This window comes from Hyla sarda, chromosome 10 (assembly GCF_029499605.1).
Source record: "Hyla sarda isolate aHylSar1 chromosome 10, aHylSar1.hap1, whole genome shotgun sequence".
Classification (NCBI taxonomy): Eukaryota; Metazoa; Chordata; class Amphibia; order Anura; family Hylidae; genus Hyla; species Hyla sarda.
The window spans coordinates 134,073,772-134,090,424 of NC_079198.1; the positions used below are offsets into that span (position 1 = coordinate 134,073,772).

Sequence of the window (16,653 nt, forward strand, 5' to 3'; positions counted from 1 at the left end):
TTCCCACCGAAAGGTCTAAGGTGGCTTTCGTAGTCAGCCTTCTGTCCGGAAAAGCCCTGTCATGGGCCACACCGCTCTGGGACCGCAATGACCCCGTCACTGCCTCTGTACACTCCTTCTTCTCGGAAATCCGAAGTGTCTTTGAGGAACCTGCCCGAGCCTCTTCTGCTGAGACTGCCCTGTTGAACCTGGTCCAGGGTAATTCTTCCGTTGGCGAGTATGCCGTACAATTCCGTACTCTTGCTTCAGAATTGTCCTGGAATAATGAGGCCCTCTGCGCGACCTTCAAAAAAGGCCTATCCAGCAACATTAAAGATGTTCTGGCCGCACGAGAAATTCCTGCTAATCTACATGAACTTATTCACCTAGCCACTCGCATTGATATGCGTTTTTCCGAAAGGCGTCAGGAACTCCGCCAAGATATGGACTCTGTTCGCACGAGGCGTTTCTTCTCCTCGGCTCCTCTCTCCTCTGGTCCCCTGCAATCTGTTCCTGTGCCTCCCGCCGTGGAGGCTATGCAGGTCGACCGGTCTCGCCTGACACCTCAAGAGAGGACACGACGCCGTATGGAGAACCTCTGCCTGTACTGTGCTAGTACCGAACACTTCCTGAGAGATTGTCCTATCCGTCCTCCCCGCCTGGAAAGACGTACGCTGACTCCGCACAAAGATGAGACAGTCCTTGATGTCTACTCTGCTTCTCCACGTCTTACTGTGCCTGTGCGGATGTCTGCCTCTGCCTTCTCCTTCTCTACAGTGGCCTTCTTGGACTCTGGATCTGCAGGAAATTTTATTTTGGCCTCTCTCGTCAACAGGTTCAACATCCCGGTGACCAGTCTCGCCAGACCCCTCTACATCAATTGTGTAAATAATGAAAGATTGGACTGTACCATACGTTTCCGCACGGAGCCCCTTCTTATGAGCATCGGATCTCATCATGAGAGGATTGAACTTTTGGTCCTCCCCAATTGCACCTCGGAAATTCTCCTTGGACTTCCCTGGCTTCAACTTCATTCCCCTACCCTGGATTGGTCCACTGGGGAGATCAAGAGTTGGGGGTCCTCTTGTTCCAAGAACTGTCTAAAACCGGTTCCCAGTAACCCTTGCCGTAACTCTGTGGTTCCTCCAGTAACCGGTCTCCCTAAGGCCTATATGGACTTCGCGGATGTTTTCTGCAAAAAACAAGCTGAGACTCTACCTCCTCACAGGCCTTATGATTGCCCTATCGACCTCCTCCCGGGCACTACTCCACCCCGGGGCAGAATTTATCCTCTCTCTGCCCCAGAGACTCTTGCCATGTCCGAATATGTCCAGGAGAATCTAAAAAAGGGCTTTATCCGTAAATCCTCCTCTCCTGCCGGAGCCGGATTTTTCTTTGTGTCCAAAAAAGATGGCTCCCTACGTCCATGCATTGACTACCGCGGTCTTAATAAAATCACGGTTAAGAACCGCTACCCCTTACCCCTCATCTCTGAACTCTTTGATCGCCTCCAAGGTGCCCACATCTTCACTAAATTGGACTTAAGAGGCGCCTATAACCTCATCCGCATCAGAGAGGGGGACGAGTGGAAAACGGCATTTAACACCAGAGATGGACACTTTGAGTATCTGGTCATGCCCTTTGGACTGTGCAACGCCCCTGCCGTCTTCCAAGACTTTGTCAATGAAATTTTTCGTGATCTGTTATACTCCTGTGTTGTTGTATATCTGGACGATATCCTAATTTTTTCTGCCAATCTAGAAGAACACCGCCAGCATGTCCGTATGGTTCTTCAGAGACTTCGTGACAACCAACTCTATGCCAAAATTGAGAAATGTCTGTTTGAATGCCAATCTCTTCCTTTTCTAGGATATTTGGTCTCTGGCCAGGGACTACAGATGGATCCAGACAAACTCTCTGCCGTCTTAGATTGGCCACGCCCCTCCGGACTCCGTGCTATCCAACGCTTTTTGGGGTTCGCCAATTATTACAGGCAATTTATTCCACATTTTTCTACCATTGTGGCTCCTATCGTGGCTTTAACCAAAAAAAATGCTGATCCCAAGTCCTGGCCCCCTCAAGCAGAAGACGCCTTTAAACGACTCAAGTCTGCCTTTTCTTCGGCTCCCGTCCTCTCCAGACCTGACCCTTCCAAACCCTTCCTATTGGAGGTTGATGCCTCCTCAGTGGGAGCTGGAGCTGTTCTTCTACAAAAAAATTCTTCCGGGCATGCTGTCACTTGTGGTTTTTTCTCTAGGACCTTCTCTCCAGCGGAGAGGAACTACTCCATCGGGGATCGAGAGCTTCTAGCCATTAAATTAGCACTTGAGGAATGGAGGCATCTGCTGGAGGGATCAAGTTCTCCTGTTATTATCTACACCGACCACAAGAACCTCTCCTACCTCCAGTCTGCCCAACGGCTGAATCCTCGCCAGGCCCGGTGGTCTCTGTTCTTTGCCCGATTTAATTTTGAGATTCACTTTCGTCCTGCCGATAAGAACATTAGGGCCGATGCTCTCTCTCGTTCCTCGGATGCCTCAGAAGTTGAACTCTCTCCGCAACACATCATTCCACCTGACTGCCTGATCTCCACTTCTCCTGCCTCCATCAGGCAGACTCCTCCAGGAAAGACCTTTGTTTCTCCTCGCCAACGCCTCGGAATCCTCAAGTGGGGTCACTCCTCCCATCTCGCAGGTCATGCGGGTATCAAGAAATCTGTGCAACTCATCTCCCGCTTCTATTGGTGGCCGACTCTGGAGACGGATGTTGTGGACTTTGTGCGAGCCTGCACTATCTGTGCCCGGGATAAGACTCCTCGCCAGAAGCCCGCTGGTTTTCTTCATCCTCTGCCTGTCCCCGAACAGCCTTGGTCTCTGATTGGTATGGATTTTATTACTGACTTACCCCCATCCCATGGCAACACTGTTATTTGGGTGGTCGTTGATCGATTCTCCAAAATGGCACATTTCATCCCTCTTCCTGGTCTTCCTTCTGCGCCTCAGTTGGCTAAACAATTTTTTGTACACATTTTTCGTCTTCACGGGTTGCCTACGCAGATTGTCTCGGATAGAGGCGTCCAATTCGTGTCTAAATTCTGGAGGGCTCTCTGTAAACAACTCAAGATTAAATTAAATTTTTCTTCTGCATATCATCCCCAGTCCAATGGACAAGTAGAAAGGATTAACCAGATCTTGGGTGATTATTTGCGACATTTTGTTTCCTCCCGCCAGGATGACTGGGCAGATCTCCTCCCATGGGCCGAATTCTCGTATAACTTCAGGGTCTCTGAGTCTTCCTCCAAATCCCCATTTTTCGTGGTGTACGGCCGTCACCCTCTTCCCCCCCTCCCTACTCCCTTGCCCTCTGGTCTGCCCGCTGTGGATGAAATTTCTCGTGACCTTTCCATCATATGGAGAGAGACCCAAAATTCTCTCTTACAGGCTTCATCACGCATGAAGAGGTTCGCGGATAAGAAAAGAAGAGCTCCCCCCGTTTTTTCCCCTGGAGACAAGGTATGGCTCTCCGCTAAATATGTCCGCTTCCGTGTCCCTAGCTACAAGTTGGGACCACGCTATCTTGGTCCTTTCAAAATTTTGTGTCAAATTAATCCTGTCTCTTATAAACTTCTTCTTCCTCCCTCTCTTCGTATCCCTAATGCCTTTCACGTCTCTCTTCTCAAACCACTCATCCTCAACCGTTTTTCTCCCAAATCTGTTCCTCCCACTCCTGTTTCCGGCTCCTCGGACATCTTCTCGGTCAAAGAAATTTTAGCTGCCAAAAAGGTCAGAGGGAAAAATTTTTTTTTAGTGGACTGGGAGGGTTGTGGTCCTGAAGAGAGATCCTGGGAACCTGAGGACAACATCCTAGACAAAAGTCTGCTCCTCAGGTTCTCAGGCTCTAAGAAGAGGGGGAGACCCAAGGGGGGGGGTACTGTTACGCCGAGCGCTCCGGGTCCCCGCTCCTCCCCGGAGCGCTCGCTTCACTCTCCCCGCGGCAGCGCTCCGGTCACGTCCTCTGACCCGGGGCGCTGCGATTCCGCTGCCAGCCGGGATGCGATTCGCGATGCGGGTAGCGCCCGCTCGCGATGCGCACCCCGGCTCCCCTACCTGACTCGCTCTCCGTCTGTTCTGTCCCGGCGTGCGCGGCCCCGCTCCCTAGGGCGCGCGCGCGCCGGGTCTCTGCGATTTAAAGGGCCACTGCGCCGCTGATTGGCGCAGTGGTTCCAATCAGTGTGTTCACCTGTGCACTTCCCTATATCACCTCACTTCCCCTGCACTCCCTTGCCGGATCTTGTTGCCTTAGTGCCAGTGAAAGCGTTCCTTGTGTGTTCCTTGCCTGTGTTTCCAGACCTTCTGCCGTTGCCCCTGACTACGATCCTTGCTGCCTGCCCCGACCTTCTGCTACGTCCGACCTTGCTTTTGCCTACTCCCTTGTACCGCGCCTATCTTCAGCAGCCAGAGAGGTGAGCCGTTGCTAGTGGATACGACCTGATCACTACCGCCGCAGCAAGACCATCCCGCTTTGCGGCGGGCTCTGGTGAAAACCAGTAGTGGCTTAGAACCGGTCCACTAGCACGGTCCACGCCAATCCCTCTCTGGCACAGAGGATCCACTACCTGCCAGCCGGCATCGTGACATATATATGGTCGTGGCTTCATGTCATGCACAGTGTACCTGCAGGTATAGCGTTCTTTTCCTTTCCTTAAGATGGAATCGGATAGGGTTGGGGGTGGGGAGCGGAAATTGAAGGGGTGATGCGGTAGGGATGGTAGCGAGCTTCCTGTGTCTGCTTTCAAGTTGGCGAAGCTTTCCAGCTTTTCAGTCATGGTTTCGATGGCTGACATCTATAGATAATAATTGAGAATAATGTTAGACCTGGTAGGAAGAAGAATATTGAGATAAAACAAGTTACTTAAACAACCAACCAAATATATGACATGCTAGGAGTTGCAAAACTTCAACTCCGAGCATGCCCGGACAGCCAACGGCTGTCCGGGCATGCTGGGAGTTGAAGTTTTGCAACACTTGGAGGGCCGCAGTTGGAGACCACTGCCCTAGAAAATGTCAAAAGTTTTCGATAATGTCAGGTACACTTTAACTTGAGCATCTAAAGACGGCATCAGGCAGGAGTTCCACCGCTAGCAGGGCCGGTTCTGCCTATAGGCAAAATAGGCGGCTGCCTAGAGCACTCTCTTTATGGGGGCGCCGCTCTGCCCGCTGCGAGAAAGTCAGTAACTAGCCAGCATCTGAAGAAACCACTGCTCATCCTAAGCACTTACCCAGCCAGAACCGCTGTCGTGTGAGGAGGGGGTTTGTTACAGTGTGTCCCCCCAGTGGTAAGGAGATTGCATGAGGAGGAGGTTTGTTACAGTGTGTCACCCCAGTAGTAAGGAGATTACATGAGGAGGGGGTTTGTTACAATGTGTCCCCCCAGTGGTAAGGAGATTACATGAGGAGGAGGTTTGTTATAGTGTGTCCCCCCAGTGGTAAGGAGATTACACGAGGAGGAGGTTTGTTACAGTGTGTCCCCCCAGTGGTAAGGAGATTACATGAGGAGGGGGTTTGTTACAGTGTGTCACCCCAGTAAGGAGAATACATGAGGAGGGGGTTTGTTACAGTGTGTCACCCTAGTAGTCAGGTGAGGCATGTCAAAGGGCAGACCCAATGGGCGGGGTCAAGGGGTGGCAAAATTAGCTTTTGCTTAGGATAGGTCTTCGTGAGTGTCAATAATCTATCCGATTCAGAAGCGCGTCATCACTTTTCTTTCTTCATTTGGAAGGACACCATCAGGCCAATCTATCTGTATGTAGATACAGGTATAAACAAAGCAACCCAAATCTTTACCTTGAGAGAAGAAAAACGAGATACATTTGTAAAGTTGGCCAAACCCATTGGATATGTGTCTGCCAAACCCAAGATTTCAGTAGGATTGGTTGCCCATTCATTAAGTATGGCGGCCATCCAGCTCCCGGAAGAATGAAAATGATGGGTTCCTACTATCTGTCCCTTTTATTCTCAGGTAGATACGTCTACCAGAGCTGTCTGGCAACGGCTTCATCCCCTCTCCCCATTCCAAACACATGACGATTGGCCCATGCGTGTTTCGAGGGGCTCAAGTGATATTAATGTTGGCCCAATGTCCGTCTTATGATAATCTACTGAAGGCGACAAAGAGAAATATACATCTGGGCTTCACCTCTGGGGAAGATGGTTGTGGGCTTCACCTCTGGGGAAGATGGTTGTGGGCTTCATAAAAAAAATGAATGAATATTTCTTGTAAAAAGAAAAACTCCCAAACAAACAACAAATTTTTGAGATGTTCGAAAGACATGTCGAAGGTTTTTATCGGTTAAGGTCTAAGTGGACCAATGAAGAGAACGAGGAAAAATGCATGTGTATAAAACCAAGATAGCCCCACAGGCCTACATTATAAGTCCCTTCAGGTCACATGACAAATGGCCAGAAGAGAAGGCAATAAGTGCGCATTTCTCCCAGCTTGTTCTCGTAGTACCCCTTTAATTGTAAAAGGAATTACCCTTTACATGGACATTGTCAAGGGAAAAAATGTTTTTTTGATATATTGTAGAGACATGTCAACAGTTTTAAACAGTCAGAGTCTGAACCTCTAGGACATATCAAAAGTTTTTTTTTTCCCCATGACAGGGCCCATGTAAATGATTAACCCTTTTAACAATTAAGGGGTTCTCCGGAAGAATTTGTGTATATATATATATATATATATATATATATATATATATATATATATATATAATTATTATTATTATTTTTTTTTTATCGACTGGTGCCAAAATGTTATACAGATTTGTAAATTACTTCTATTACAAAAAATCTTAATCCTTCCAGTACTTATCAGCTGCTGAATACTATGCTCCAGAGGAAGTTGTGTAGTTCTCTCCAGCCTGACCACAGCGCTCTCTGCTGCCACTTCTGTCTGTGTCAGGAAAGGTCCGGAGCAGGAGCAATTTCCCATAGCCAACCTCTCCTGCTCTGGACAGTTCCTGACATGGACAGAGGTGTCAGCAGAGAGCACTGTGGTCAGACTGGAAAGAACTACATAACTTCCTCTGGAACATAAAGCATCTGATAAATACTTTAAGGGTAAATATTTTTTTAATAGAAATCTGTATAACTTTCTGGCACCAGTTGATTTGAAACATGTTTTTTTTTTTTCCCCCTCCGGAGTACCCCTTTATTAAGAACAATAAGTGAATCATCACAAAGTATGAGGCTATGATTTGGCTTTTGCTACGTTGTATCCATCCGGCAACCGATCTGCAATTCCGTAACTCGATAGTCATTGTAAATCTGCTTTTTTTTTTCGGAGAACGTAACCTCCAGTTAGGAGTTGAAGAAGCTTCTTTCAGATTATGTTGCTTTGAAGGGAAAAAAAAATTGAAATGCAAGTTTGAACCGAAGCCAAAGAAGACGGTGAGGGAGCGGAAAATCGCAGGAAGCCATACATCAAATACTAGATGGTCTATTGTACAACAAGGGCTGACCTCTCGCACGTTTACAATACATTAAGCTCCACTCTCGGGATGGCTGCGGCCAAGACATTGTTCTAGAAAAGATATCATTATTAAAAAGCTGTTGTAATTACCAAATATAAATCGTAGCCCGCTGGCAGCCATTCACGAGCCCTATTAAATGCCGTAATTAGCCATAAATGCTCGAAATCGATAGATTTATGCCCCCGCGGTGCGTATGGGCCAAGAAGACCAACATAAAACGGCAGTAAGTTCTACGGGTCGGCCCCAAGTGACCACTTCTAAGTCACTGAGCAATGAGAGAGGTGGGAAATTAGTTGGGATGGGGGGGGGGGGGGAGGACATATCCAATGGCAGAGGGCAGGAACATGAGCCGTGTGATTGCACCTTATAACCAGCAGGGGGTGCTAAACAGTCATATTTCTAGATAAAAACGTCGGTTCTCCAGGGTCTCAAGGCGAAACTCAATTTTCTGTTAATTTTGGCCAGTAAATATTAGTCATATACATCCTTAATGATGTCATTATTCTTTACTCCAAGCACATTGGAGCTGCACTTTTAACATGTGTTCGTATGTCATAGTAACCGAGAGTCTTCTGTGTTGATAGGGATCGTCATAGAACTAAGGCAGTGGTCTCCAAACTGTGGCCCTTCAGCCGTTGCAAAACGACAACTCCCAGCATGCCCGGAAAGCCAATGGCTGTCCGGGCATGATGGGAGTTGTCGGTTTGTAACAGCTGTAGGGCCATTAAAGAATCTTTTAGTCATGGAAAAAACAGAATAATTTTTTGCAATGGCGATACCGTTCTGAGCTATCCTTTCACCGGATTTGGTTACCTCACCAAACTCCACTAAGGTGGGTTGCACCAAAGTGGGTCTAAAATAGGCTACTCTCTGCCATCGCTTACCCTGACTTTAGAAGCCACTCTCAGGGTTGCACCAGTCAGCATGTAAATTATGCTGCACCTCCATGGGTCATTAGTCTGCTGCACCTCCATGGGTCATTAGTCTGCTGCACCTCCATGGGTCATTAGTCTGCTGCACCACTGTGGGTCTTTAAGTCTGCTGCACCTCCATGGATTTTTAGGTCTGCTGCACCTCCATGGATTTTTAGGTCTGCTGCACCTCCATGGGTCTTTGCGTCTGCTGTTCCTCCGTGGGTCTTTAAGTCTGCTGCACCTCCGTGGATCTTTTTAGTCTGCTGCATCTCCATGGGGTCTTTAAGTCTGCTGCACCTTTATGGGTTTTTAAATCTGCTGCACCTCCATGGGTCTTTAGTAGTGTTGAGCGGCATAGGCCATATTCGAATTCGCGAATATTCGCGAATATATGGACGAATATTCGTCATATATTCGCGAATATTCGCATATTCTCGTTTATTTTCGCGTATGCGACTATTTCGCGCATGCGAAAATTACCATATGTGAATATCGGCATATACAAAATTAACACGCGCGTAAATTCGCATATGCGAAAATTAGCATATGCTAATTTTTCGCATATGCGGATTTTTGTATATGCGAATTTTCGCACGTCAGTCTCACACAGTAGTATTACAGCTTTCTTTACACCACACAAGCTGGAAGCAGAGAGGGGTGATCACTGTGATGTGTACTGTGAAGAAAAAAAAAAAAAAAAAAAAAAAAAACGAATATTCGTAATTACGAATATATAGCGCTATATTCGCGAAATTCGCGAATTCGCGAATATGCGATATTCGCGAATAATATTCGAATTGCGAATATTCGCGAGCAACACTAGTCTTTAGTCTACTGCATCTCCATGGGTTTTTGAGTCTGCTGCACCTCCATTGGTTTTTAAGGTCTGCTGCATCTCCATGGGTTTTTAGTCTGCTTCACCTCCAGGGGTCTTTAAGTCTGCTGCACCTCCATGGATTTTTAGGTCTGCTGCACCTCCATGGATTTTTAGATCTGCTGCATCTCCATGGGTCTTTAGTCTGCTGTACCTCCGTGGGTCTTTAGTCTGCTGCATTTCCATGGGTCTTTAAGTCTGCTGCACCTTTATGGGTTTTTTAATCTGCTGCATCTCCATGGGTTTTTGGGTCTGCTGCACCTCCATGGATTTTTAAGGCTGCTGCACCTCCATGGGTCTTTTGTCTACTGCATCTCCATGGGTTTTTGGGTCTGCTGCACCTCCATGGATTTTTGGGTCTGCTGCACCTCCATGGATTTTTAGGTCTGAGGCACCTTCATGGGTCTTTAGTCTACTGCATCTCCATGTGTTTTTGGGTCTGCTGCACCTCCATGGATTTTTTGGTCTGCTGCATCTCCATGGATTTTTAGGTCTGCTGCACCTCCATGAATGGTTAAGGCCTCGTTCACACTGCCGCCAGGCTTCGTTAGGTGGCGATCCATCGGCAGTTTTGTCAAGTTTAGCAGAGAAAACGGTGCAAGCACTATTTTTTTCTCTGCTAAAAATATTGTAAAATTATGGGGTCACCAACAGACCCCATACAAGTGCCCTAGAAGTGCGGGTCTACTAGCAGAAACAAAAGTGTTAGAGATAAGGGCTGATAAAATGCAAAGTGTGAACCTAGTAGAGGTGTAAAATAACCAAAGTGATTAGTAAGTGGCCCAGGACATTTATTGCTGAGGCCTCCGCCCTAATAGCTGCTACTAATCTCTATGATAACCTAAAGGCGGCGCTCCTGTGTTTGATAAACACTATTGACTACAAGACTCTTCCTGAGCCCTGTTTGCCGGTATGAGCTTACTGCTCTGTCATATCAGATCCTTTACAAAGTAAATCTCACCCCTATTTTAATGAAGACAAACACAGGATGTTTCTGGCGGGCTCGCTGCCATTATCCAGTCATCTAGAAGGAAAATCACTGGAAGTTATTAACTATAAGTTGGTGGGAATGTGAAACAATGAGGGGGTCTATGTTTAGCTGTGAGGTGGGAAATTCTGTGAATTTCTCTAGAAAAATGACCCGTCCAACATAAAAAAATAATAATAACAACAATTGTTGGACACGTTAGAAAAAAATGTCAATGTTCTTAGAGGACGGCCCCAAATCTCTTTGTCTTCTAAGCAATGAAGTCACCAGGAAACAAAGATCCTGCCCAGAAAGGATCTTACAGGCTTGAGGCTCCATAGATTACCTCATTGTATTTGCTTGGAAAGATAGTCGGCAACTTCATGGACTGATGTGATTTGGTACAGACCGGTGTAGGGCTATCTGGGCTGTCAGGGCCTGCCTGGGACTATAATACCACAACAGCTGCATTTCAGACCATTGACTAGATTAGAGTTCTGTCAAAGGATGATTTGGACAGAGAGACCACATGAGGTTGGCTCGAGTATTGGAAATGAGCAGAAGTCCAGGAACCCTGGAATGTGACTTAAAGGGGTAATCCGCCCCTAGACATCTTATCTCCTAGCCAAAGGATCGGGGATATGATGTCTGATTGCTGAGGTCCCGCTGCTGGGGACCCCCGCGATCTTGGCTGTGGCACCCCAGACATCCATGCCGGATGACTGGCGAAGTGGGTCGGAGGCTCAGGATGTCATGGCCCCGCCCATCAATGCAACTCTATGGGAGGGGGCAGAGTACCCCTTTAAGATCATAGCCATAGATCACAAATAGGACATAACGGAAATAAATATGTTATTTAGACATCTGGATGAAAGGTGGAAGAAAATAGTTTACCTGCGGGTGAAATAGAAGTGGAGATGGTCGTAAATATTTGTCCTTCAATGTCCCCACAGGGTCTGTCACCTTCCGCTTTTCCACCCTGCTGGACAGCAACACATAGGGTTACGCACCCAATAAAATGACAGAAGGTGTAAAGCATAATAACAACAACAATTAGCTTTTCAAGCTGCTCTATAAGGTCTTTCTGTGTTTGATAATCGCCCACCCCCCGTGACCACCACCAACACCATCACCATCACAATCACCATCAGCCAAAGCAGAAAGTGGCTACAAAGAAAAACTCTAATTTAATTTCAATGAGCACCATGCTATTCATTTTCTATGAGTACTTTCCATCTAACGGTGGTGGTGGGGGTTGACCGGCCCATTATTGGTAGGCCCTCCTAGGACAACAGAGTTCAAAAGGTGCAATCTCATGTCATAAAGTGATGCCATATTGCTAGGAAATATCATCACTTTATGATCAGTGGGGGAGGGGGACTTTGGGACCTCCCTTAATAAAGAAGGGGAGGCAGAATGAAGAGAGGTAGTAGGTGTAGTGGTGTGTTGTATCTGTTTCAGTGGCTCTCCGGGCCAACCGTCTGTGCAGAGGAACTGAAGCTACATTCAAAAGAATAGGGTTGGGTGTACTTCCCTAGACACCCAGGTGGGTGGGAGCCCCACTGAAATTAAAGCAACGCTACACCAGAGCTGCCTCCCCTTCAATCTCATGATCAGGGAGGTCTCAGAGATCGGACCCCTTCCAATCATAAAAATTGATGGTATATTCTAGCAACATGCCATACCTGGGAATACCCTTTAAAGATAAACTATGTTAGAAACAACAATGGATCTACACTTTCTTTTGGACATCTAGGTAAGCTTCATCGTAGCCCAAGAATTAATCTGAGACTTACGTGATCAAACAGATTCCGGGAAGTTAGATGCTGGAGGTTCTATTGAAGTCTTCGGGACCACAGGCATTGGGCTTTCAGGAACCTGTTTGATCGCTTACGCTTCGGAGCAATTCTCGGGCTAAGAGCTTGCCTGGGAAGCTTAAATGTATCCAGCACCCGAGCAAAGGGAGACTATGTTTTCTAAAGTGAAGGCTCACCTTTGTTAAAATCTTAAATGAGAACTCCAGCCAAAATTAACTTATCCCCTATCCACAGGATAGGGGATAAGTGGCTGATCTCTGGAGGTCTGACTGCTGGAACCCCCGCAGGATCTCTGGAACAGGACCTTGACTCTCTAAGTGACGAATGCGTGTAATCTACCAATCATCAGCGCTCCCATAGAAATGAATGGAGTATGTGCTGTCTGAGTTCTGAACTTGGGTCTCCTTGGCGCTCCCATAGAAATGAATAAAGCAGGTGCCATCTTTCACACATGCTTTTCACTGAGAGCTGGGTCCTGTTCCAGAGATTAACTTATCCCTTGTGGATAGGGGATAAGTTAATTTTGGCTGTACTGTACTGAGACACCCATCCCTTGCCAGTAGATATGGGCCATGGTTTCTTCAATTTGTTGTCAGTGTTTCCCATTAAAGTAATGGACTCTTGCAGTACCATTGGCTTTCATGCGAAGGATCACAAAAATAAAAACAAAAAGAAACAAGGAGCCCAAAAAACAAGGAACCACTGTGGCCACTACCAATGACATCTTCTGAAACCACAAAATGCTCCATCCTAACGCTAATAGTCCTTTGTGCTTTCGTGAACATAGACATTGGGGTTGAGGCCTTGCACAACGTACCTCCCTTTCTAGTTCTCATCGGCCAGAGAGAAGACTTAGGTCTGAATAATCACTTAGCTTTAGTGTCTTTATACAATGTATAATGGAATGTACTCTAAGGCTAAAACATGTCCCCACATGAATTACACAACAGATTAATATCATAAATCATAATATCTCAATCCATCCTGCTGGTGCAATGAGAACAAGGTCCAGACCAATTGATACGTGATATATTGCAGTTGGATGAGAACATTTCCTGTAATTTAACATCCTCTGTTCTCGGTGGAGCCTCCGCTCTTCAAGACAGTGGAATAACTGGAACCTTCCTCGATAGGACGCTCATTACACCGCTCAACGCCACGCTATATATAGCAGTGAGACAGAGCGCAGACATAGCCATAATACGTGTCACAAGCAAAAATAAGATAAGATAAGCCTGACAAATAGATGGGCGGATTGTGAGCAGAACCCACACCAGGGTCAGTTCGCACGGGACGGAAATTTCTGTGGACCTTAGCTGCGGAGTGACACCAGAAATATCTGCACCAAGCAGACAAGATTTTAACAAATTTTTTACAGATTGACCGTGAATTTTCCCCTACTATATTCAATGGTTAAAATCTGCAAGTAGAGACAAGAAATAAAATTCTGAATAGATTTAATTCTTTTAAAAATTTCCCAAAAATTTTGATTTGATCGAATCTTCATTTTTTAGATTAATTTCTGGCAAATTGCTTGGTGTCCCCTCTGGGGGGCGCCAAGCAATTTGCCAGAAATGAATCCCAGAAATGCACATTTGATAAAATCAGAATTTTCTGAAATTCGAGATTTGGTGAAAACGTGACTCATGGGAAAATTGACAGCAGCAAATCCACACCAAGATATATTTACAATTTCATGTGCATTTGTCAGGTGGATTTTCCTCACTATATTCAACAGTTAAAGGGGTACTCCGGTGGAAAACTTTTTTTTTTAAATCAACTGGAGGCAGAAAGTTAAACAGATTTGTAAATTACTTCTATTAAAAAATCTTAATCCTTCCAGTACTTATTTGCTGCTGAATACTACAGAGGAAATTATTTTCTTTTTGGAACACAGATCTCTCTGCTGACATCATGACCACAGTGCTCTCTGCTGACACCTCTGTCCATTTTAAGAACTGTCCAGAGTAGGAGAAAATCCCCATAGCAAACATATATGCTGCTCTGGACAGTTCTTAAAATGGACAGAGATGTCAGCAGAGAGCACTGTGCTCGTGATGTCTGCAGAGAGCACTGTGTTCCAAAAAGAAAATAATTTCCTCTGTAGTATTCAGCAGCTAATAAGTACTGGAAGGATTACAAATTTTTAATAGAAGTAATTTACAAATCTGTTTAACTTTCTGCCACCAGTTAATAAAAAAAAATAAAAATAAAAAAGTTTTCCACCAGAGTACCCCTTTAATGTACACAAGTAGGGATAAGATATCAATTCTGAATAGATTTAATTCTTTGAAAAATTTCCCAAAAATTCAGATTTGACCGAATCTGCATTTTTGGGATTCATTTCTGGCAAATTGCTTGGAGTCCCCCTTTGGGAGGCACCAAGCTTTTTGCCAGAAATAAATCTCAAAAATGCAGATTCGGTCAAATCGTGACCCATGGGAAAATTAGGGGCACTAAGCAGTTTGCCAGAAATTTGTCCCAAAAATGCTGATTTGCTCAAATCTGAATCTTTTGCCAGAAATAAATCTTAAAAATGTTGATTTGGTCAAATCATGACCCATAGAAAACCCAGCAGCAGCAAAGCCACTCAGCTATATTCAACAGTTAAAATATGCGGATAGAGACAAGAAATTCTGAATGTATTTAATTCTTTAAAAAATGTATAAAAAATTCCATATTCAACCGAATCTGCAGTTTGACATTCATTTCTAGCAAATTGCTTGGCACCCCCATTGTGGGGTGGCACCAAGCAATTTGCCAGAAATGAATCCCAAAACTTCAGGTTTGGTCAAATCTGAATTTTTTAAAATATATTTTTGAAAGAATAATGATAATGGTAAAAATTCCCAAGTAAAGATGAGTAAATCAATTCTAAAAAATTTAATTCCTTCAAATTTTTTTCAAAAAAAAAATTCAGATTTGACCGAATCTGCATTTTTGAGATTCATTCCTGGCAAATTGCAGTTTGCCAGAAATAAATCTCACAAATGGAGATTCGGTCAAATTGTGACCCATGGGAGAATTGTCCGCAGCAAATCCATATTAATATTCAGTAGCTATTAACAGGAAAAATTTACCCAATTTACAAAAACATTTCCATGCAACTCAGAAAAAGTGCATCTTGGTTAAGTAAAGATATGTTAATACCTGTAAATGGGGTCCATGAAGAAGGGAGAAGGCTTTGCGTAGTGAAGAGGAGGCTGTTGGGGAAGAGGAGGTGGAGCGATTTTCGAAAGCATTTCGCTGGACATGGCTTTCCTGTCACCATAAATATGGTTTTTACGCGTGTCCCTTGCTCCGTTATGACTGGCTCGACTTCTGTTACCAATGCTGAGGTCCAATGGTTGCTCCTCTCCCGAGGACGGTTGTGCCAGAACCTTAGGTGGTATTAAGGCCGACTTAATCTCTTTCGGTTTGGTCGTGAGATCAAACGGTGACTCCGAGCTTGAGCTGCCAACTTTTTGAAGGTCTCGAGGAGACTTTGGTTCAGCTTTTACCAGCAAATTGTGATTCATTGTCCGATCGGTAAAAGCTGGATACAAAGAATGGGGAAAGTTCGGGAGAAACTGAAAGGGAAACATGGAATGGTAGGAGAGGGAACCCATTTTCTTTTCTTGCATTCCCATAAATCCAGGTCCAAAATATTTCTCGGCTATAGAGGCGATAGCTTTTATAGAGTCATTTGCTGCTCCCATGGATGGAAGTAGCTGCTCTTCTGGAGGAGGGAAAAAGGAATGTTGGGAGTAGAAGAAGGGCCTCTCCGTAACATTGTTATTAGAACTACTAGAGACAGAGCTACTGACAATGTCTTGTTTGTTTTCTATGGGTTTGCTCTTTTCCTTGTTTTTGTCTCTTTCACTATCTATATCACTATCTAAGTCAGACCCAGTGCCAGTGGTGGTATCCAGATCGGTTCCCGAGGTCGTGTTGACGTCTTCAAAGTCACTTCCATCGGAAAGATCACTGGTCCTAGACTTGTGTTTCTCCATGTACGAATCCTCCATACCGTTTTCAAATTTTTCCTCCAGTGAAAGTGGCTGGTTACTATTGCTGCTGTTCAAAGAGGGGATGAGGGAAAGTTGAGGGTTACCTATGGGGCTGGGAAGCTTTGCTTCTCGCGCGTGGTTCAAGGGGTTTTTGAGCAGTGGAGAAGGAGGTAATAACGGTGGTCGGGGATACAACGATGGAGGAAAAATTCCTGGAAACCCCGGACCCAAAGGTGGAAAAGGTGGAGGAGCAGGTGAAAATGGCAAACTACCCGGATGTGCCCTGGAATTAAAATAGTCACTGAAAGCAAGGCCGGAGTGATTCATATTTGGAGAAGGTTTAGACTTGTCCATCAAAGAACTTGCTGTCAAGGGCAGACCGGGACCAAACATTCCACCATGATTGTAATGGTTTTTGCCTTCACAGAAGCGCCGGTGCTTGTTGAGGGAGGAGGTAGTGCTAAACATTTGTCCACAGTCCTTACACTTGATCTGTGTACGACAGTCTGCATGCATTCTTTTGTGACGACACAGGTTGGAGAACTGTGTGTACGATTTATGGCAGACCTCACCTGGAACACC

General features: G+C 45.5%; 1 protein-coding gene across 3 annotated transcripts in view; it reads right to left on the minus strand.

The window, feature by feature from the left end:
- PRDM16 (PR/SET domain 16) overlaps window positions 1–16,653 on the minus strand; it is a 678,281-nt gene that overhangs the window by 29,486 nt on the left and 632,142 nt on the right. For 2 of the 3 annotated variants that reach the window (XM_056544408.1, XM_056544407.1), the window contains 3 exons: window positions 15,233–16,643; window positions 11,160–11,247; window positions 4,653–4,822 (listed from right to left, as the gene is read on the minus strand). In XM_056544408.1, coding sequence (XP_056400383.1) covers window positions 4,653–4,822; window positions 11,160–11,247; window positions 15,233–16,643 — 1,669 coding nt within the window. The remainder of the gene's footprint in view (window positions 1–4,652; window positions 4,823–11,159; window positions 11,248–15,232; window positions 16,644–16,653) is intronic. The other variant, XM_056544409.1, reaches the window with a different exon arrangement.